Raw genomic sequence first — 21,872 nt, 5'->3', positions numbered from 1 at the left:
ACCGAACAGGAAGCAGATGAAAGCCTCCAGAGAGCTTGGACGGCGGCACGGAGCAACCCACCGCCTCTCAGCTCTTCTAATAGATCCAGGTTTGTTGTAGAAAGAGGACTTTTATACAAGGAAACTCTTTCTGGGGGACACCAGGAAGACTGGCATCCTCAGAGACAGTTGGTAGTTCCAACTAAATACCGGGCCAAGCTCTTGAGCTTAGCCCATGATCACCCTAGTGGCCATGCTGGGGTGAACAGGACCAAAGACCGTTTGGGGGGGTCATTCCACTGGGAGGGAATGGGCAAGGATGTTTCTACCTATGTCCAGTCTTGTGAGGTGTGCCAAAGAGTGGGAAAACCCCAAGACCAGGTCAAAGCTCCTCTCCAGCCACTCCCCATCATTGAAGTTCCATTTCAGCGAGTAGCTGTGGATATTCTGGGTCCTTTTCCGAAAAAGACACCCAGAGGAAAGCAGTACATACTGACTTTCATGGATTTTGCCACCCGATGGCCGGAAGCAGTAGCTCTAAGCAACACCAGGGCTAAAAGTGTGTGCCAGGCACTAGCAGACATTTTTGCCAGGGTAGGTTGGCCCTCCGACATCCTCACAGATGCAGGGACTAATTTCCTGGCAGGAACTATGAAAAACCTTTGGGAAGCTCATGGGGTAAATCACTTGGTTGCCACTCCTTACCATCATCAAACAAATGGCATGGTGGAGAAGTTTAATGGAACTTTGGGGGCCATGATACGTAAATTCGTAAATGAGCACTCCAATGATTGGGACCTAGTATTGCAGCAGTTGCTCTTTGCCTACAGAGCTGTACCACATCCCAGTTTAGGGTTTTCTCCATTTGAACTTGTATATGGCCGTGAGGTTAAGGGGCCATTGCAGTTGGTAAAGCAGCAATGGGAGGGATTTACACCTTCTCCAGGAACTAACATTCTGGACTTTGTAACCAACCTACAAAACACCCTCCGAACCTCTTTAGCCCTTGCTAGAGAAAACTTACAGGATGCTCAAAAAGAGCAAAAAGCCTGGTATGATAAACATGCCAGAGAGCGTTCCTTCAAAGTAGGAGACCAGGTCATGGTCTTAAAGGCGCTCCAGGCCCATAAAATGGAAGCATCGTGGGAAGGGCCATTCGTGGTCCAGGAGCGCCTGGGAGCTGTTAATTATCTCATAGCATTCCCCACCTCCAACCGAAAGCCTAAGGTGTATCATATTAATTCTCTAAAGTCCTTTTATTCCAGAGAATTAAAGGTTTGTCAGTTTACAGCCCAGGGAGGAGACGACGCTGAGTGGCCTGAAGGTGTCTACTACGAAGGGAAATGTGCTGGTGGTGTGGAAGAGGTGAACCTCTCCATGACCCTTGGGCGTATGCAGCGACAGCAGATCCAGGAGCTGTGCACTAGCTACGCGCCAACGTTCTCAGCCACCCCAGGACTGACTGAACGGGCATACCACTCCATTGACACAGGTAATGCTCACCCAATTAGGGTCCAACCTTACCGGGTGTCTCCTCAAGCTAAAACTGCTATAGAACGGGAGATCCAGGATATGTTACAGATGGGTGTAATCCGCCCCTCTGAAAGTGCATGGGCATCTCCAGTGGTTCTAGTTCCCAAACCAGATGGGGAAATACGTTTTTGCGTGGACTACCGTAAGCTAAATGCTGTAACTCGCCCAGACAACTATCCCATGCCACGCACAGATGAACTATTAGAGAAACTGGGAAGGGCCCAGTTCATCTCTACCTTGGACTTAACCAAGGGGTACTAGCAGGTACCGCTAGATGAATCTGCCAAGGAAAGGTCAGCCTTCATCACACATCTCGGGCTGTATGAATTTAATGTACTCCCTTTCGGGCTGCGAAATGCACCCGCCACTTTCCAAAGACTTGTAGATGGTCTCCTAGCGGGATTAGGAGAATATGCAGTTGCCTACCTTGACGATGTGGCCATATTTTCGGATTCCTGGGCAGACCACCTGGAACATCTACAAAAAGTCCTTGAGCGCATAAGGGAGGCAGGACTAACTGTTAAGGCTAAGAAGTGTCAAATAGGCCTAAACAGAGTGACTTACCTTGGACACCAGGTGGGTCAAGGAACTATCAGCCCCCTACAGGCCAAAGTGGATGCTATCCAAAAGTGGCCTGTCCCAAGGTCAAAGAAACAGGTTCAATCCTTCTTAGGCTTGGCCGGTTATTACAGACGATTTGTACCGCACTACAGCCAAATCGCTGCCCCACTGACAGACCTAACCAAAAAGAAACAGCCAAATGCTGTTCAGTGGACCGGAAAGTGTCAGAAGGCCTTTAACAAGCTTAAAGCGACACTCATGTCTGACCCTGTACTAAGGGCCCCAGACTTTGACAAACCGTTCCTAGTAACCACAGATGCATCCGAGCGTGGTGTGGGAGCAGTTTTAATGCAGAAAGGACCTGATCAAGAATTCCACCCTGTAGTGTTTCTCAGCAAAAAACTGTCTGAGAGGGAAAGCAACTGGTCAGTCACTGAAAAAGAATGTTATGCCATTGTCTACGCTCTGGAAAAGCTACGCCCATATGTTTGGGGACGGCGTTTCCACCTGCAAACCGACCATGCTGCACTAAAGTGGCTTCACACCGTCAAAGAAACTAACAGAAAACTTCTTCGGTGGAGTTTAGCTCTCCAAGATTTTGATTTCGACATCCAACACATCTCAGGAGCTTCTAATAAAGTAGCTGATGCACTCTCCCGTGAAAATTTCCCAGAATCAACTGGTTAAAATCGTCCTTGAGATGTGGAAAATATTGTTAGTCTTTATGTACTTGGTAGTATATTTAGAGATGCATGTGTCTTATTAACTCTGTTTTCCTAGAGCTCCAGGAAGAAATCCCAGCCAGTGTTTCACCCTAGCTGAGATTTGGGGGGCGTGTCATAAATATAAAGGGAAGGGTAAACCCCTTTGAAATCCCTCCTGGCCAGGGGAAAGCTCCTCTCACCTGTAAAGGGTTAAGAAGCTAAAGGTAACCTCGCTGGCACCTGACCAAAATGACCAATGAGGAGACAAGATACTTTCAAAAGCTGGGAGGAGGGAGAGAAACAAAGGGTTTGTGTGTCTGTCTGTAGTCGTCTTGGCCGGGGACAGAACAGGAATGGAGTCTTAGAACTTTTAGTAAGTAATCTAGCTAGGTATGTGTTAGATTATGATTTCTTTAAATGGCTGAGAAAAGAATTGTGCTGAATAGAATAACTATTTCTGTCTGTGTATCTTTTTTGTAACTTAAGGTTTTGCCTAGAGGGGTTCTCTATGTTTTTGAATCTAATTACCCTGTAAGATATATACCATCCTGATTTTACAGGGGGGATTTCTTTATTTCTATTTACTTCTATTTTTTATTAAAAGTCTTCTTGTAAAACACTGAATGCTTTTTCATTGTTCTCAGATCCAAGGGTTTGGGTCTGTGGTCACCTATGCAAATTGGTGAGGCTTTTTATCCAACATTTCCCAGGAAAGGGGGAGTGCAAGTGTTGGGAGGATTGTTCATTGTTCTTAAGATCCAAGGGTCTGGGTCTGTAGTCACCTAGGCAAATTGGTGAGGCTTTTTACCAAACCTTGTCCAGGAAGTGGGGTGCAAGGTTTTGGGAAGTATTTTGGGGGGAAGGACGCGTCCAAACAGCTCTTCCCCAGTAACCAGTATTAGTTTGGTGGTGGTAGCGGCCATTCCAAGGATAACGGGGGTAATATTTGTTACCTTGGGGAAGTTTTGACCTAAGCTGGTAAAGATAAGCTTAGGAGGTTTTTCATGCAGGTCCCCACATCTGTACCCTAGAGTTCAGAGTGGGGGAGGAACCTTGACAGGCCCTGACTTCAGAATGGAGTAGCTTGTGATCAGAACACGATTGAAGCATCTCCCATCATACCAAAAATCCAGAATGACTCCCCTTGCATGGGTACACCCTGTTGTAAGCCACTCAATGAAACAAAGTTATCATTTATGAGCATATGGAAGATGTTTCAGAGTGGCAACTCCAGGATCAGTCCCACTATAGAGGGTCTGTGATGTTGTGGGGTGGTCCATATATACCACAAGGATTCCTATACCCTCTCTATTTGCTGTATATCACACCCTATTCATCATATCTCAAGATTCATATCAAGACCTTGTCCATGAAGGAGTAGATCTCTAGTGCGTGCCTTACCTCTGACATGCAGAGAGCTTGGCACTCCCCTTCCTGCCCATCCCTAGGTTCACGTGTCACCGAGACACCAAATGGCTAAGGCTGTACTAATTCACAACCAAGGGAACTATCCAGCCATGGGTCCGTAAAAGTACAATAGGAGGCCTCTAGCAGGGTGGCCATTTGCCTGGCACCCCCTCGTGGCCAAACACATTTCCACATGGCTCTCGCTCTGTTCCCTTTCTTCAGGAGCAGCACACAGCCTCCCAAGGCTATCACCAGCCCTCCCCTGAAATGGGGTCCGTAGCCTAAAGTAATTCAAATAGACCTTAAGGTCACAAACGCAACGTCCATTGTACTAGCTCCATAGTTCATACCCACCTCCAATGCAACTGCCATGCACAAAGCCCGTATTCCACTCTGCAGACACCTCGCCTACCTCTATATGTGCACACAACCTTGGCGCTTCCAGCTGCCTTTTACATTGACAACACCTGACTCCTCTCAGGGGAGTCTCCTCTTGCAACAGCGCTGGCTTAGACCCAAGCTCTCCAGCCCCTGGGCAAGCCCCCCTGACACAAGGCCTCATCCACAATCAGAGCATGACGAGAACTGGTTTTATTAATGAGCTGTCTGGCTTTGGTCAGCCGAAGTCTGGAGCCCTTGTCTATTCTTGTCTGGTCATGTAAGGAGTGGAACTCAGGAGTGATCTAAGGGGCAAATAATGAACCCCTGCTGACCAGGCCATGCCCAGGCTGGTGGCACCTTACCCTACTGCCCCTTGCTGGCTGGGACAGGGAAGGGAAACCATGGAACCTGCACCTGCAGCCTCCCAGAGCAGCCCCATTGCAGTCATGGGCCCAAGACCCCATGCAGGGCACATCCCCTCCTGCAGCTCAGGTCAGAGCGGAGCTTTGCTGGAGGCTGCCCTCGCTCAGGCGGGCTCCTGTCCCCACTATTAGCACAGCACTGGGCACGGTTAGCAGGCAGCACCCCGGGGCACACCCAACCAAGGGGCAGGGCAGGGGAGCTGCACCCTGAGCATCACACAACCCCCTGTGCCACAGCCAGGGGCGGGGCCTATTGTGAGTGGGGACGGGGCCTGGCCGGGGCGGGGCCCGTGGGAAGGAGGGGTGTGGCCACGTGCAGGGGCGGGGTCCGTTGGAAGAAGGGGCGCCGCCAGGCACAGGGGCGGGGCCGGGGCGGAGTAGGGGCGGGGCCTGGCGCGGGGGCGGGGCTGCCGGCTAGGGGAGGGCGCGGCGGTGGCCGCCTGCGCCCGCGGGAGGAAGCGGCGCCGAGAGGCTCGAGCCGGCACCATGAACCGCTTCAAGGCGTCCCGGTTCCGGCATGCGGCGGCCAAGCCGGCCCGCAAGGAGGTGAGTCCGGTGGGGCAGGGCCGGCCGCGCAGTGTGCGCCCCGCCCCGCCTCGCCTGCCGCCTCGGCTCGGGGGGGCCCTGGGGACCCGCGGTTTCCCAGCCCGGCCCCCGGGACCCCACGACCTCCCCCCCGCCTCTCTGGTTCCCCGAGCCCCTCTCCCCTGCTTCCCCCACCCCACGCTAAGGGACCACCCCTGCTTCCCGTGCCTTGCTCTGGGGGGGCCAGCCCCGGAGGCTCCCTGGCCCCCACCCCATGTCTCCCACCCTGCCCTGGCCCCTGGTGGTCCGTTTCCATCCCCTCCCCCACAGGTTTTGTGGGGTAGAGGGCACATGGCTCCCCCCTTGGAGCTCCTTTCCCGGTGCTCCCGGGTGCAGGTGCCAGGCAGAGCTGGGTGATGCAGTTTGAGGGGCTCTGACCTCCCATGACCCTGGGTTGGCTGGGTGGCCCCCAAAGTGCCTTGTCCCCTCCCCTCTATCTCCCTCCCTGACCATGCAACCTGGGATGACGGGGGATGACGTCTCTTCTGGAGGTTCCCCAGTCACAGGTGGTCCCAGGCAGCCTGTGGCTAGAATGAGCTCTGGGGTCTGAGTCTGTCTGCTCCCTTGCTCCCAGTTACTGCACTGGGATCCAGTGGAAGTAAACCCCTCTGCTCCCAGCTTGCTCTGGTGTCAATGGCCATGTGTGGTGCAGGATGGTGGAGGTCTGGTGCCTAGGTCCTGGAGTGGGGGGCTCTTCCCTGATAGCTGGTGATCTCCAGGTGCCTGTCCTGGCTGTGAGTCGATATGGGCTATTCAGTTTGGATGTATCAGCGCTTCCGCTGTTCACATCCAGAGCTCTGAATGGCATTGCATTTCCTGGGCTTTGTTTGCTCTCAGGCCATCTCCAGGCTGCTTTCTTCTGCATCATTTTTTAACTGTCAGAAATCAGAGAACAACTCTCATCCCATCAGCCAGTCCCTGAACACACATGCCGGTTTTATTGCTGGTATGAAAAAATCTAACTGGAAAACAAGATCCAGCTGACTCGAAATGAGTTTTCAGTGACTTAGTTGCTATCTAGGCTGCCTGGTTGGCACCCTGTCTGTAAAACACAAATACCGTTGTCTTTCTGTGTTGGATCTTGGCATTTTTCACCTAGGGTTATCTGCCTTATTGTAAGTGTTCTCCCTGGAAACTTTTTTCCTAATGACACTGCTCTGCTAGATATTCTGGTGCCATGTGGCTTTGAAATGCTAAGTTTACCACAGTGTGCTGTTCCAATGGACTTCTCAAAGAGTTGTTTGCAACTGTTTTCAGTTTAGGTTTTTGTATCACAAGATGTTCTCAGCATTTCCGCCCTCTCTTCCTCTCAGGGGTTGAGTAACCTCTTCCCTATGATGTAGAGCTTTTCTTTACAGAGCAAATTTCTAGCTTAACCTGCTAGGAAATGAAAATGTTTCAACATGCCCTTTATGCTAATGTGGCAGAGACTGGCAGTGTGCATCTATGCTACCAGTGAATTAGAGCAGGAGGTAAGGACACTGCATGACCGCGATCCACAAATGCAACTCTACGGACAACTTCTCTCAGTACAAACTGGGAATCTTGGGTGTCGGACACTCTGAGTGCAATAAGCTACAAACTTAAGCATTAGGAAGCAGAAGAGTGAAGGTGGTCTAACAAGAGCCTCATCCTGCAGCCTGTTTACATGTGGTGAGTGGCCTCATTGGCTTCTGTTAGCCCACTCATGCAAAACTGAGGCTAGGGGATCAGCCTCTTAATTTGGAGGCACACAGCTTGGGTTCTACACCTCAGTTATATAAGCCTAACTAGTAAGTGCATTATGCAGGGACTGCATTGGGAGTTAAGTATGTTCAGCATGACTTTCACATTTCCTCACTCTTGCAAGTGTAAATTGGCGGCCATTAAAGGCAAAAGAAATATATTAATACCCAACTACTTTCTTTACATAAACGGAAGATTGAACCTGCTCCTGTGATACCAGGGGACTGCCCAAGTCAATTCTGTGCCCCTGAGTGGTGCAGAGTGGAACTGTGCAGTCCCGTGATTCTGTAGATAAGAAAGTGAGGGTGCAGACTTTTGGATAGCTTGCTGCAGTGCTGTATAGTGAACAGTGCATGCACGTGTGAGAAGCTCTGAACTACTACGTTAAAAATGATGAAAATATTTTGTGCCTGTGTAGTAACGATCTCCCTAAAGAGTCTAAAGTTCTGTGACTCTCTGCTGTGTTCTTCACAGCCCTGCACTTCTATAGCAGCTGATTGGTGGGGATCTTGGAGTGCTGCACAGGGCATTTGCCCCAGCTCAGTTCACTCACCCCAGAGGTGGCTTCCTTTTCATGGGTTGGTAAGAGAAGGGAAGTGATACTTCTGAGTGCTCAGAAATGAGAGGTGCTATATAGCTTGTCAGGGTTGTTTTTGTATAGAGCAGTGTAATTGCACATGGCACTTTACACTCACATTGGACAATGTTCAATGCTTTCAGGTGCTCACAGTTCAGTAGAAAGCGATCACAGAGCACACTGGCTAACTGTTAGAGTATCTGACTCACTAAACGGAAGAGCGGTTGGTTTTTGTTTATTGGGCAGCAAAGTTTAGCTTTAAGCTTTTAACTATCCCCCCTCTCAAACAGTTGATTTAATGTCCATTAGAACTGTTTGAGCCAGTCATCTTGTGGGCCAGTGTTGTGCAAACTTCACTCACCTAAATCTGCTGTTCTGCTGCTGGACACCACTTGGCCCTGATGTACCTCTGACCTGGCCTGTAATCCCTGTGCTATTCAGGTCTAGGCTCAGGGCATAGCTCCTTGTCTGCCTGTCTCTGGCACACAGTGCTTCCCAGTGGCAGCGTGAAACTGACCAAGATTGCTTCTCTTCTGCAAACTCTGTTCAGGAGCACAGGGCTGATCCTGGGGGAAGGGAGGGAGCTGGAACAGGAGGGAGCCTGAAAAGAAAAGGAACTGCTAGAAAAGAAACTGGGAAAGGAACAGGAGTAGGAAATGCCCTGGGGTGCATTGCTGTTGGATCGCCCACTGGGAGACCAAATTTTGTCTGTCTGTATTCAGACCAGCAGATGGCTAGGACTAGGGGACAGGACCAAGGGAGGAAGTATTTCCTCATACTACTCTAGTGACCCCATCCTGACCTGCTGTTTCTGGGCATGGGAGGCTTTTTGACACCCTGTTATGAGAGCCATAAGGGCTCTAGATTAGCCCTTCTGGGTTCGGTGGCCTTTATGGGTCAGGGATGAATAAATAAAGGGCAGGGGACTAGGGGCTTGTAGCAAAGCCCCCCTTGAGTAAAGAGCTAGCAAAGTGAGGGAGGAGAAACAAGGGATAGTATGAGAGGAGGATGGCAGAACTGACTGGGATTGGGGAGTTTGTCTGAGAAAAGAGGCATGCACAATATCCAGGTAGGGAAGAGGTGAGTGAGTTGGGTAACTGCAGGTGGAGATGATACTGAGTTTTTCAGCTACCAGTCTTATTCCATGGGGTGTAGTCATTTTGGTTACCCAGCTAGTCAGGGGTATGGTGCATTATTCCCTTTCCTGACTTAAATACATTGCCTTGAATTATGGCCCTTCTTCTTCCCTGGGTGCGGGAACACTATGCTCAAGTGGTACTAAAGTGCAGACCTTGAATCTGTTGCCAGTTTGAAACCTGAATCTCTTCCTAGATCAGACCTGCTCTGTCTGAAGGCAAGGCGGCTCAGGCCCTGCTGATAAAAGCGAATGAGGAATTCCACAAATACCTTTCAAGAACCCAGGAAAGAGAGGGAAGGCAAGTGTTAGGGGGTGAGGCTGGTGCCATGGTGGGGGGCCAGGCTGCAGAGTGATGAAGCTCAGCTCTCTGAGGGAGGCTACAGGGCTGCCTGGCGTTGGAGATTAAAGTCCAAGCAATTCGGGAGGAAAAGTCAGTGGGAGGCAGGGGAGGTGAGGCAGTGACAGTGCAGCAATAATGAGCCTTGAGTATTGTGTCTGCAGCTTTCCTCTTTCAGCAGGCTCAGGTGAGTGACCTGTTCCCTGATGCCATGTGGCAAGGCGTGGCCAGACCAGGGTTAGGGTTTATTACTGGCTTATAGCTGCGAGTGAGACCACTTGACCTTGCTGCCCCTCTACAGAGCACTGTCTGCTCTCCATGAGATCTGGTGTGTGTGACCCAAATTCTGATTCCTTAACATGGAGACTGTTTTTTTTTTTTCGCCTTCCATATTTTTAATTGCAAACCATAAGAGTTCTCATAACCCAGGCCCTGTGCAATGAGCAGTTGTCTGCCGGCAGTTCTTGTGTGTGTCTGACAAAATTGTGCAGGTCAAATTAATTCCGCAGGTAAAAGCGGAAGCAATGGCCTAGTTACAGCAGCTGCCTGCACCTCCCGATAGGTTCTTTGCACACCCGCAGTCAGGTGTGCAGAGCCAAGAACCCACCTGGCCCATTGATGCTTCTGTCGAGTGACTGGAATCTTGACTGGCTGTGGCTAAGTTTTCTTCAAAGAGTTGATTCTCTGTATTCAGATTAACAAACTGCTAAATTTCGAAGGCCTAACAGGAGCTGAGCTGCTTGCTAAACAGCAGTGGGTATAAAAATACACTCCGACTGGCAGGCCTTATGGATGTCGCTGCTCATGCTGAAGGCTGTGGGAGTCGTGCTGGCAGCAGGCCCAGGTTTTTGCTGGGCTAGTTACGGATATTGGTAGCCAGCGAGGCCCAGCTTCTTGCAGGATGCTCGTGGCTTAGTTTAGAATAGAATCCCATGCTTTGTGGAAGTGCTGGGCTGACAGCTGTGGAGAGCGAACTTCTCTGCCTGCAGAGCAGGGCAGCAGCATGGAGAGTGGCAGTGTTTGCTCCCCCCGCTCCCACCCAGAGGAGCCAGATCCAGGAATTGGGGCAGGTGGGTCTCCATAGGCCACTTGTCGGCTTCTCTGCTGAACCTGCCCACGAAGGAACAAGGGCTGCCAGTCAGGAGGGCCTGCTGGGAGTGTTGTCCAAGCCCCAGGGCTCCTGGGCAGCAGCTTGGCAACACTCATGGGGGTGCCAGGGAGACTCAAGCCTGCAGCATCAGCTGTGCTCCATGTCTCTCGCTCCCAGCATGCCTTGCTGCTTTCCTTGACATGGCCCAGAGTGCAGCTGGAGCTGCTGGTTAAACCAGCATCCCTCTCTAGCCTGAGAGAGCCCCAGGAGCAGGGAGCGGTCAGCTCCTGCTCCAGCACTTCCCCTGCCACTCCTGTGAGGTGAGACCAGGTTTGACTGGGGTGCCGAGAGATGGGGGCAGAGCCTAACGTCTTGTCCCAGACTCCATAACGCCTGGCTGTGGCCCTGAATGGGAGGGGCCGGTTTCTGGTGAGTGTTTGAGGCTGCTCATCCCCTGGGACCTGGAGGGAGATGAGCACCACGCATCGCCTCTGCCTTCAGGGAATAATGGCAGCCTCACCACTGTCCTGGCCTCGGCTTTGAATGGGTAACTGAGAAGTGAAGGCGCCACAGCGATCCCTGGTCTCCAGCCCTGCACCATTCAGCCTCTGCCCTGTCCATGCCCTGGGGGACAAAAGTTGCTCTGCCTCGCTGTTTGGAAGGCACCTGAGAGCGAGGCTCGCATTCTGTCCCACAAATGAGAGCTTGAGGTCTGGGAACCAGGCAGCTACTGTAGCTAATTGGGCTCAGAGAAATAAGGAGAGATGAGTGTCTGTCAGCCTAGCCAGGCTGTGGTAGCTCCTTAGAGGTGCCTCAGGTGTTGGGGGAATGCACCTGTGTTTGGCGGAGCTGTTGTCTGCTGCGAGGAAGCCTTCCCCTTGGCATGAATGAAGTGTGGATGTCTGCCAGCGTGCAGCGGTGAGACGAGGAAATGATACTCGGGGTGCACAGTAAAATAGGTCCTACTGGAAATGCCACCTGCTGCTAGTTAAGTCTTCCTGACCAAAGGGCCAGGGCCCTAGGATGGGCAGTAGGGGGACAAATAGACACTTATAATCTCCTCGACCCATGTGCTGTTTAATAGACCACAGTATCTCTCAGAAAACGGTTTCAGATCCTTTAGTTCTGCCATCTGAGCTATTGCGTGCCTTTACCTTTGTACGCCACTCAGGATCTACAGATGAGCAAGTGCTAGGTACGTGCAGAGGATTATGGATGTAGATTGTAACCCTTTACGGCAGATTTGACGAAGTCTCTTAGCTGTGATATGCCACCTGCCCAAACTCTCCTCTCTGAGAGGGGAAACTCTCCTTCCAAGGACATGGTTTGCTTGAAGGAGTGCCCCAAGCCAGGGTGCTACCTTGTGCTTCTACTGGCTGCCACCAGCATGCTCTGGAGTGCAGCCAAGAAGCTGCATGCAATCATCATGAGCATCAAAATACAACAGCAGATGGCCCATCTGCTAGTATGGAACACCTACCTCCAGGGTAGCCATGACTAGGACTGGTCTGTTCTGTTCCCTCTCTGAGTGGCCAAATACCAGCTTGTGTACTTGCCTGTGGATTGTAACCCCATGGAGGTACATGCAGAACCCATGGGCTTTACCAGGCCAGTGTAAATTCTAAACACAAAAGGAGCTTTCCATCTCAGTGCTCTCAGCTGGGTGGGTCACCCTCTAAGTGAAATGGACTAGTCTGGCCTAGGATTCCACAACGGCCCCATGAAGGCCTTCTGGAGTAGCCTCAGTGACTCCCTGATATTGAATAGTGGCTGCTTAAACCTCCTGTGAGGTGTGTTATGCTACTCCGGTTTGGGAGGCACCTCACTACCATGGGCCTTAGTGTGAGAAAGCCTTGTTTATGCCTGCCAGGGTCAGCTCCCCAACTCTATCAGCCTCTGGCAACACAAGCACTGCCATCCCCCATGGCTGCCAAACATCTCCTTGGTGTTCCCCTGCCCCTGGTCCACTGGACACTGAGTTTTCAGGTCCTCTATTCTCGAAGGAGAGGTACACCCCAACTTTGAGTGATGCCGTCAAACACAGCTCCTCTTACCACCTGGCACTTAAAAAGCAGGTATAAGTTTACTTAACAAATACAGAGATTCAAGTGACAGCAAGCAGAAATATTGGCTACCAAGGGTTACATATAAAATAAAATCATAACTCGCATACTATAGCCTAAACTTAACTCCCAAGGCATTGTTGGTTTAGAGAGAGAGCAAAATCCTTCCAGTGTATTACAGCCAGGCTTGGCTGGGACCTTCTGTTTGTGGGACAAGTCACAGTGTTGTCTTGCCTCCACAGTGGAAAGATGCAGGATTTCTGTACAGATATAGTTCAAAAATCCATTGGCTTCACTTGCCAATTGGATAGCCATGGCTGCTTGTGTTTTCCTATCTAGGATCTCCGCTGAAGACTTTGCAGTCACTTGGTTAGCATTTGGCCCAGACTGTACATGTATACTGCACAATGGGCACCTAATATTCAAAGACCTCACATGATCCTTTGGCGAACTATTATATAGAGACCAGACTCCCTGCAACCCTTATGCACCTCTGTGCCCTTGGCCAGTTGGGCCCAAGAGCTCCCGGAGTCCCAGTATGATCTGTGCTGATTTAGTTCCCCATTGGTAGAGTTTGTGCCACTAGACCTTCCTATCCAAGGTCAGAATGGGAGGCTGCACCTCGGCAAACTGCTCATCAGAGAAAACAATGAGCCAGGTTCATCTCTGTCCTCGTGCTGGCTGGGGCAGAGAGAAGCGTGTGTACACCCCCTATCTGGTAGCTGCAGGCGTCAGGGCAGCCCTCAGTGCAGGCTGCGTGGATGGGGCGGGGTTAGGCCTCTGCTATGCTCCCCTTTTTGCCGGGCAAGCTGGTGCTAAGCATCCCAGGGCAACACTGAACAAGGCCCACTTGCTTCACCTTCCATCCCTGCAAATTTAGCAAACTCTGTGCCACGTTACTGAAATGCAGACACCTCTGGAGTGAAGCTCCATGGTGAACTTACAGGCAGCAAGGTGAATACCAGTTAGGAGGATAGAAAGTTTGGACAAGGCGGCCAGGGTGAACAGCTACTCACAGGAGAAGTGCTGAGAAATAAATATATTTTTCAAGACACTGTCAATGTAATCTGTTTTAGTCCTTTTCCAAAAGGAGCTAAAAGTTGTTCCAGGGCCTTCATCGGCCTGAATCCTCCTGGCACTTTTTGTGGCCTTGCAAATGCTTTCCTATTTGTTATGATTTTGCTGTGTTACAGGCCCTCAGGAGGTGAAAGTGGCTGTAGAGGGGACATAAGGAAACTGACTAGACTCAGAAAAAATCGTGGAGGGGGGAACCTCTTCTCTAAACTTTTACAGTAACTTTGTGTGTTCCTTGTAACAGTAGCAGGCTAAATACACTGGAGGCCCAAGTGACTCTTAAAAGGAGGGTCCCTTTCATGTAAGGTGGGACAGTTATTTACGGTCTCATTCACAAGGCACAACAGACTGCGTGGAATCCAGCACAGCCATTTGTGCAGGATTTGAACATGCTTCCGGGAGATCTAGGTCTGATGCTTATTCCACTCAGCTATCTCCTCTGCCTAAACAAACCTCAAAGCCACCTCTTGTTTTCCTGCTGAAAGATGCCAGCTTAATCCTGGAGGCCAAGGCTTTCTCCACTGAATAGATAGAGCAGGGGCAGCTTCTTGCACTGCCTTGTATAGAGACTATCTAGAGGGCAGGGAGGGGATCGATTGGTCTCCATGGTCCATTTAGTCCTTGACATCTCTGCTGAGGCTGCTGGTAAGGAGGCAATTGATTCCATCTAGGGAGGTGGTTAGGAGACAAGGCACCTGTCCGTAGGGAATTGGACTCACCGCAAACTGTAAGGGCTTCCCTTGACCTCCAGCATAAATCCAACTTTTCCCTTGGCATTAAGAGGGATGGGCACTTTTGTCTCTGTCTATATTTTTCTACGATGTCTCTATCAAAGTGTCAGGTACAGACCGCGGGGTGGTTACGGTTAGTTTAGAATGCAGTGAAGAGGGTTAACAACGGGTTTCTTCTACTATTGTGTGATTTATTCACTTGGGTGTCTCCTGAAATTCCTCACAATCTCCTCTAGTCCTGGCTAATCTAAATCATTGTCATCCTGCAAATATTGCTACCTCACTGTTCACTCCCTTTTCCAGCTCCAACAGTATTTTTCATGTTGAGAATAATATTCCCAAATCATAATCTTGGTTCCTCTTAGCCAAAATGGGATCAGATCCCAGGTAGGAACATTCCTTCATCTTGTCACTCAAAGGTGAGGATTAGCATTTAAATGTAGCTGGCCTTTTAAGTGCAGATGACTAAAATCATGCCTAGGACAGCATGATGCAGATCTGGCAAGTGCCTTTATTTGTTAAATTCCTTCCTTCCCTCAGTATCTGTTCCCCTTCCTCTGCTAGCCAGCAGCCTCCTAATCTAGTGCCCTGCTGACAGCGCTAGCTCTAACAGCAGTAAAGTAGCTAGGGCCCAAACCAAAACCTCTCAGTTTGAATGAAAAGGGATTGATACAATCTAATATGACCAGAAGTATTTTAAGATGGCTTTTTACTGTGAACCTTCTCCAGACCCTAGGGTCGCATGAGCATCAGGCCTTTCGGTGGCAGTGACCATCTTTGCCACTGAAGCTTAGGGATTTGCAAAGTAAAATGTTGACATTGATTTCTGTGCATTGTTCTTCGTTTTCCCTAGTAGCTCCAGTGACGGTAGGAACAGTCATTAGCGCGGGTGACTGGGAGTCAGAATTCTGGGCTCTGTTCCAAGGTCTGCCACATATATTTGCCGCTTATATTTTGTTGAACTCGTAGATTGCAGGGTTGTGTTAACAAATTGTCTGTAAAATGGGCGGGGGCTACAGTGGTCTAAAGCGATGGCAATTGTGGATCAATCCGAGAGAAAAGCTAACCTTGTAGCTTGCGAAGGATATTGTCTCAGTAACTCTGGGTATGCGCAAGCTAAGTTTATTAGGAAGCTGCCAGTAGCTGCTGAGTGGATAGAAATCCCTTGCATAGGCAGTCATAAATGGTTAGTCACCTCTATTCTAGAGTTGGACTTAGCCCTTAGAATGCTGATATTTCCAGCTTCTCATCCTAATGGTTACTTAAAAGCATGTCTGTCTGCCTCATCCGGAGCATTAATTTCCAGCTGAAACAGAACGTGGAAGTGCTCTACCAAGTTAAACTGTCCGGCAACAAAAATAACTGCTAAGTGTTTTAGGATGATTTCAATTAAGTCCCTTTCCTCCGACCTGTCTCAGACAGGAAGTGTGCTGAACAGAAGCAATCTGCTGACATCAGTTCAAAACCAACACAACAATATTTTGTTGCTGAGCACAAAACTCCAAAGGGTTGATCGAGCTGCCTTGAACTGTTAACAATTTGGGAGTTCGAGGACTGGAAATTACATTGAGCCACAATTCCAGACTGGCTATATTAGGCCTTGGACCAGCGTCACGAAAGCACTGCTAGTCCAAAGGTCCAGTGAAAGTTGACCTGCCAGGGCTACAAATCAAGGCTGTGTGCCATTGGAGATCACATCTTTTCAGTGTTCAGAGTAACAGCCGTGTTAGTCTGTATTCGCAAAAAGAAAAGGAGTACTTGTGGCACCTTAGACTAACCAATTTATTTGCGCATGAGCTTTCGTGAGCTACAGCTCACTTCATCGGCTGCATACCGTGGAAACTGCAGAAGACATTATATACACACAGAGACCATGAAACAATACCTCCTCACACCCCACTATCCTGCTGGTAATAGCTTATCTAAAGTGATCATCAAGTTGGGCCATTTCCAGCACAAATCCAGATTTTCTCACCCTCCACCCCCCCACACACAAACTCACTCTCCTGCTGGTAATAGCCCATCCAATGTCACTTTGGATGGGCTATTACCAGCAGGAGAGTGAGTTTGTGTGGGGGGGGGCGGAGGGTGAGAACCTGCAGTTGTTCTGGAAATGGCCCAACTTGATGATCACTTTAGATAAGCTATTACCAGCAGGATAGTGGGGTGTGAGGAGGTATTGTTTCATGGTCTCTGTGTGTATATAATGTCTTCTGCAGTTTCTACGGTATGCATCCGATGAAGTGAGCTGTAGCTCACGAAAGCTCATGCGCAAATAAATTGGTTAGTCTCTAAGGTGCCACAAGTACTCCTTATCTTTTCAGTGGCGTTCGACACATGATTTGTAGCCCTGGTAGTTCATGAGAACAGACTCACAGCAGGGCTTTCCAATTCCCATTGTCCCTCTCTGTCCCTGTTCGGTTCTGCCCGGGGTTAGTGGGTGGCAGCTGTCTCCAGGGGCTAGTGCTCGAAAACAAAGTGGTGCTACGCATGGAGCTGCTCTGGGCCCTGTTTCTTGCACAGAATTAGCTGTTAATTTGCCGCGCTTGGAAAGGGGCTACGTCCTGGCGTTGGCCTGGGGATTAAAGAGGAAGATGGTCCGAATGGTACTGCCCATTTCTCACGCGTTGGTGTCCCTGCTAAATGCTCACCATGTAACTTCTTGCTGGTCACAGTTAACCTCTCCATGCTTGTCTCTGCCAAGGCCTCCTGCCCCAGAGAAAGCTGAGTCTGGCTGAGTCTCTCATGGTGCTGTTGTAGGTGGTGAAAACGCTTCTCAATTTCTGCTAAAATTTTCTCGGGCACATGCTTGAAAATCAAGGCAAGGGCCAAAAGAGTCTGGGTCCTAAAGCTGGCCTTTGAGGAGGCTGGGGGTGGACTGAGGTGCTGCTTCCAGTGGCGATGCATGGGGGTTGTGGAGGCTGTGGGGCGACGGGGATTGTTCAGAGCATGGGTGCAGATGCTGCTCTGTGCTGCAGTGATTCAGCCAGGCTCAGAGGCGGGCGCTCAGTCCCAAGAAGACTGAGTCTTTCTAGCCTGGAGGAAGCAATGGATAAAGCGGGACTCTCTTGTCTGCGGGACTTTGCCCGTTGCCTGGTAATGAGGGTCAGCACCTGGAAAGCTGCTTTGGCTCTCGGCTTCTTCACGCTGCCCCAGCTAGGAGTGATTGTTGAGCACGGACACACACGTCAAAAAGACCTTGTCCCAGTGACCCAGACCTGGGCTGTACTGAAGTTAGATTCCAGCTGTGGGCCGTGCTTTCAGGGCACCCAGGAAGCCCGGCGGGTACAGAGCATGTTTCATAGGCTATGTCTGTTCTGCAAACAAAAGGTGTGTTCCTAATGCTGGGTAAAATAGCAGCGAAGACATGGCAACTCTGCGCTTGGATTCCACCTCAGGCTCCCTTCCAGGCTTTTACGCCAGCTCCTAACCCAATTAACAGCCTCAGAGCAGTGTCCTTGTTGCTGTTGTAACCCAGGTAAGCTAACCTGAGCTAAGGACACACCTCTTGTTTGTAGTTTAGGCAGAGCCCTTGGCAGGGCAGATCCCAGAGCCTGGGTGCAGTCACTTACCAGGTGACATGTCAGGTTTTAGATTTGCCTGTACAAAGCTGCAAGTCTTCAGTGCATCCTGGCTGCTGGGGAGCAACTCCTGTGATGCCAGGACTGGTGTAGTCAGCTGAAGGTTTCTGTCCCCTGGTCAGTAGCAGGGAGTTCTCAGTGAGGCATCCTTGGCTGTGAACTCAGACGTGTCTACCCACCACATGCACCCCCTTGTCAGATAGTGCTTGAGCTGGGGCCCATCAGGGCGCTCTGCGAGACTCCTCTACCATGGGGGTGTGGAGGGAGGAGGAGATGCTCATTTCTGTCCAGACAGTGTGATTGTGGCTCTGCTCCTAGAGCCCTGGATAGGAGCTGTTCTGCATGAGCCATCCGGACAGGATTCAAGGGCTGACTTCCTCTGGGGTAACTTCGTGCAGGTAGGCCCAGAGCAGGGCTGGATTGCCAGGCTGGCACTCCCCAATCTGAGCAAGAGGGGAAGGGCCTGGGGGTGGCAAATAACCACTGGACAGGATTCCTTGGGAACCAGCCCTGGGATGCCTGTCTATAACTCTGGGCTTGTGGGGACAGGGGTGGAGGGGAGATGGGGATTGAGCTGTGGAGTACTGAAGCGTGGGGAACCCCACTGATATCTTCTTGCCCTGACTGGGGAAGCCTTGTTCAGGGGGGCTGTTTGCCATCTGCACCCCCAAGTGACAGTCTGAGAATCATGTGCTCTGCACTGCTTGCCTTGTCTGTGCCCCGGGGTGTGCCTGGGCAAGCCTGCTGAGAGCACCCTTGGGCCAGCCGGGACGGAAGCAGCTACTCCACAGAACTAGCTGCAGTCCCAGAGAGAGCCCAGCACTGCTAGAAATGGAGCAAGGGAGAGGGATGCTGCAAGGAACCCCCTGGGGCAAGCAATGGCTTGGGGAGATGGGGCACAGCTGTGTGGTGGTGGGAGGATGAAGTGCTGCGTCTCTCCCTTGGATGCATGGGAGATCCAGCTCCATGGCTGCTTCTCTACTCCTTCCCCTCTTCCTTCTCCCCAGCCCACTCAGGGCAGGGCTCTCCTAATCCCGATTTCTCCTCTGGATTCCAGGCCTGGATCAGGGATATCCGAGCCGGCTCCACCACCTCCTTTGGGAACCACATCAAGTCCAGCTGCTGCTTGATAGCGTTTAATGCTGACTCTGCAGGTAAGGCGCTGGGTGGGCCGAAGTGGAGCCTTGGCAGAGAAGGGTGATTCAGATGTGTGTGGAACACAGCTAATGTGCCCATTAACCCTATAGTCATTGGGGCCCCATTGTGCTAGGTGCTGTGCAAATGCACCCTGCCCTGAAGAGTTTACTTTCTAATTAGACAAAGGGAGAAAGGAAACATTATCCCCATTGGATAGGTGGGGAAACTGAGGAACGGAGGGGCAGTGACATGCAGGGACTAGAACCTGGGTGTCTCAACCTTCTAGGAGGCTCCAGACTAATAATAATAGGATGATGTAAGTTAGAACAACCAACAGTAGGGAGCACAATAGGTGAAAGCAGAGGCAGGGAGGCTGGGTTACAAGACCATGTGATTACTTATCTTCATTAAAGACATGAATATAACGAACCTCGGTGTTGGGCGCCTGCCTCGTGGGAAAGATGGCTCTTGCAGCACAGTGCCCCATGTGCCCTGCGAGACATTGTGCCCTGTGGGGCAGAATGTCTCTGGGAAGCATGGCAGTACCACATCCCAAAGTCTGTGTCTGTGGTTGGCGGCTGCCCCATTCGGGTACTGGCCTGGCTTTGCTTGGTTCCTGGGATCCACTGAGGTGTCTGGAAGTGAACAGGGGGTGACCGTCAGCTCAGTCATTACTCACCAATAACGGACTGAAACTGGAGTGGGCTATGTGGACCCTGGTGACTGTTGTCTCCCCCAGTAGCGCTCTGTGCTTCAGACCGGACTGGTACGAAGCCGGCAAACTCCCTTGTTGGCACTCTCTGCTAATGACTGGTCCAGGCACTCTCCGGCAGTGGCTGGGGGGAGATAGCATGTGCATGCCCTCAGCCCTTGGGGTGTCATCTGTGACTATGTGATACGTTGTCTGTTTCACTGCAAACCTGAGTCTCCCTGTGAACATGCTGCGGGGATGGAACCCAACACCTGCAGGAGATGGGAGCTCCCAGCTGAGCTGGCATCAGAGGCATGTCTGCCCCTGGCTTGCTTTTGGATGCTAGGCGTGCATGGTGTGTGGCACTCCTGGCAAGCAGTATGGTACTCAGCAAGGGGCAGCCATGATGGACTGGTGGACAGCTTAGGACTTATGTTGTCTTTCAGGCGTGTTGGGCATCGTGCCACTGGAGAGCCAGGATGGAGGGAAGATGGCTGTGTCCCAGCTGTGCTGCCATTCAGGTGAGCTCACCAGACCAAAACATATCGAATGAGGGACCAGCACTAGTGGGTGGGAGCCAAGCAGTCTCAAAGGCCTCTCTGACGCTGCCAGGAGGGGGCAGGTTTGTGAGGCACGTTCCTATATGCTGAGAACAGGACCGAGAGCCACCAGATGCATTTCACTGGCCAGCCACTGGAAGGCAAGGAGTTTGTGATTAGTGACCTGGTGCGGATTTGAACCTGTGACGTAGCGGTGAGAGTCTCCCTTGCCTACTGCTAATCCATGAGCCTCCTCCCAGCCATTGCATGAGGTTCTTACAGCCAAGCAGGGCATGGATCTCTGACTGGGTCAGTGGCCCTTTGGAAAGGAGCTGTCACTTGTCGCCCACTATCCCTGTGACTCACATGCTAGGACAGAGCGCACGAGAGTACTTGACCGCTTAGTGGGATTGCAGAGCAGCGCCTGGACAGTCTGTTGGCCTGTCTCAGCACAGGCTGCCTGCTCCAACCGGAGGATTTTTCAGGGCATATGCAGCAGATAATCAGAGCCGGAGGAGTGTGGGTGTTCCTTTTTTTTTTTTTAAAGGCTTTATGGGCCTGTATCTCGTCATTTTTTACAAACGGAAAAGTACGCAGTGACCTACTTTCTTGAGCGTGCCAGATGCAGCAGAGGGGCTGTTAATTACTGTGTCCGCCTCCCTCCCCCAGGTCCCTGCAGATGGAGTTACAAGGAGCGCCTTTCAGTGGCCTGCATGCCAAACCAGGGAATCACAAAGGGGTGTTTTGTTACCAGCGGCGTTGCTTGCAGAAGCAGGGCCTCACGCCGCAGTAGTGCATCCTGACAGAGCTGTGCATCTGTGTGCTGGCTGTGGTGCTATCTGGGCTGGACGCTGTCTGGCTGACGTTGTGAGGCTCCTGCAGATGCTGACACCAATTGCACCCTTAAGTTAGCAAGGCATTCCACTGCCTCTCTTCGTAGGGGGCCAGCAATGGAAAATCCACTTGGGCCCAAGCCCTTTGATGGGTACAGAAGGCCTGACTGTGGGTGTTTAAAGAGCAGGTTTTCTCCCATTACAGGTGTACAAATCAAACTCAGAAAGCTGAGTCCTCGCTCTCCTGGGGTATGATGGGAGCTCTTCTGGCCTTCAGGTGGGATGGCTGGATCTTGCACACAAAGTGCTTTCCTCCCAGCTGTTCCATACATTTGAGTTGAGTAGCTGTCTCCCCTCCTCCCTCCTTCAGGGGTTTTCAACAGTTGTCCAAGAAAACTGGAATTTCTTACATGGAACCAATCGCCACAAGGCCTTTTTGATCTGTCCCTAACAAAGCAGAAAGGGCAGCGAGCTAGTTCTCCCCATCCCTTGGCAGAATGCCTGGGACAGGCTAGTTAGCTTGTGGCAGCAGAAGGGAAAGGAAGGCATCCTACAGCGGGTTAGCAAGGGCTGAAATAGAGCCACTCTGCTCTCCCCAGATTCCTAGCTCAGCAGTGGGGCTTCAATGATAATCTGATCTTCCAGCTGCTCATGAGAAAGGAGCTGCTAAGCCAGCGGAGGTTTGTCCATTGCTGCCTGCTGGGAGCTGTGGGCTCTGGGAGAATCATGTAGCAAGGCTGTCGTAGGGCAGGGAGCAAGTGGGCCATGGCTGCAGCGGACATAC

General features: G+C 51.1%; 1 protein-coding gene across 1 annotated transcript in view; it reads left to right on the top strand.

Annotated features, from left to right (window-relative positions):
• The first annotated feature begins 5,400 nt into the window (after positions 1-5,400).
• Positions 5,401-21,872, top strand: part of CORO7 (coronin 7) — a 205,703-nt gene continuing 189,231 nt past the window's right edge. Inside the window, exons 1-3 of the mRNA XM_084640902.1 lie at positions 5,401-5,533; positions 18,946-19,042; positions 20,163-20,237. Coding sequence (XP_084497028.1) covers positions 5,474-5,533; positions 18,946-19,042; positions 20,163-20,237 — 232 coding nt within the window. The 5' untranslated portion in view covers positions 5,401-5,473. The remainder of the gene's footprint in view (positions 5,534-18,945; positions 19,043-20,162; positions 20,238-21,872) is intronic.

The sequence above is a fragment of the Lepidochelys olivacea genome, assembly GCF_965140295.1.
Source record: "Lepidochelys olivacea isolate rLepOli2 genome assembly, chromosome: 10".
In the NCBI taxonomy this organism is placed as follows: domain Eukaryota; kingdom Metazoa; phylum Chordata; order Testudines; family Cheloniidae; genus Lepidochelys; species Lepidochelys olivacea.
This window is presented reverse-complemented; position numbering and strand designations above follow the sequence as displayed.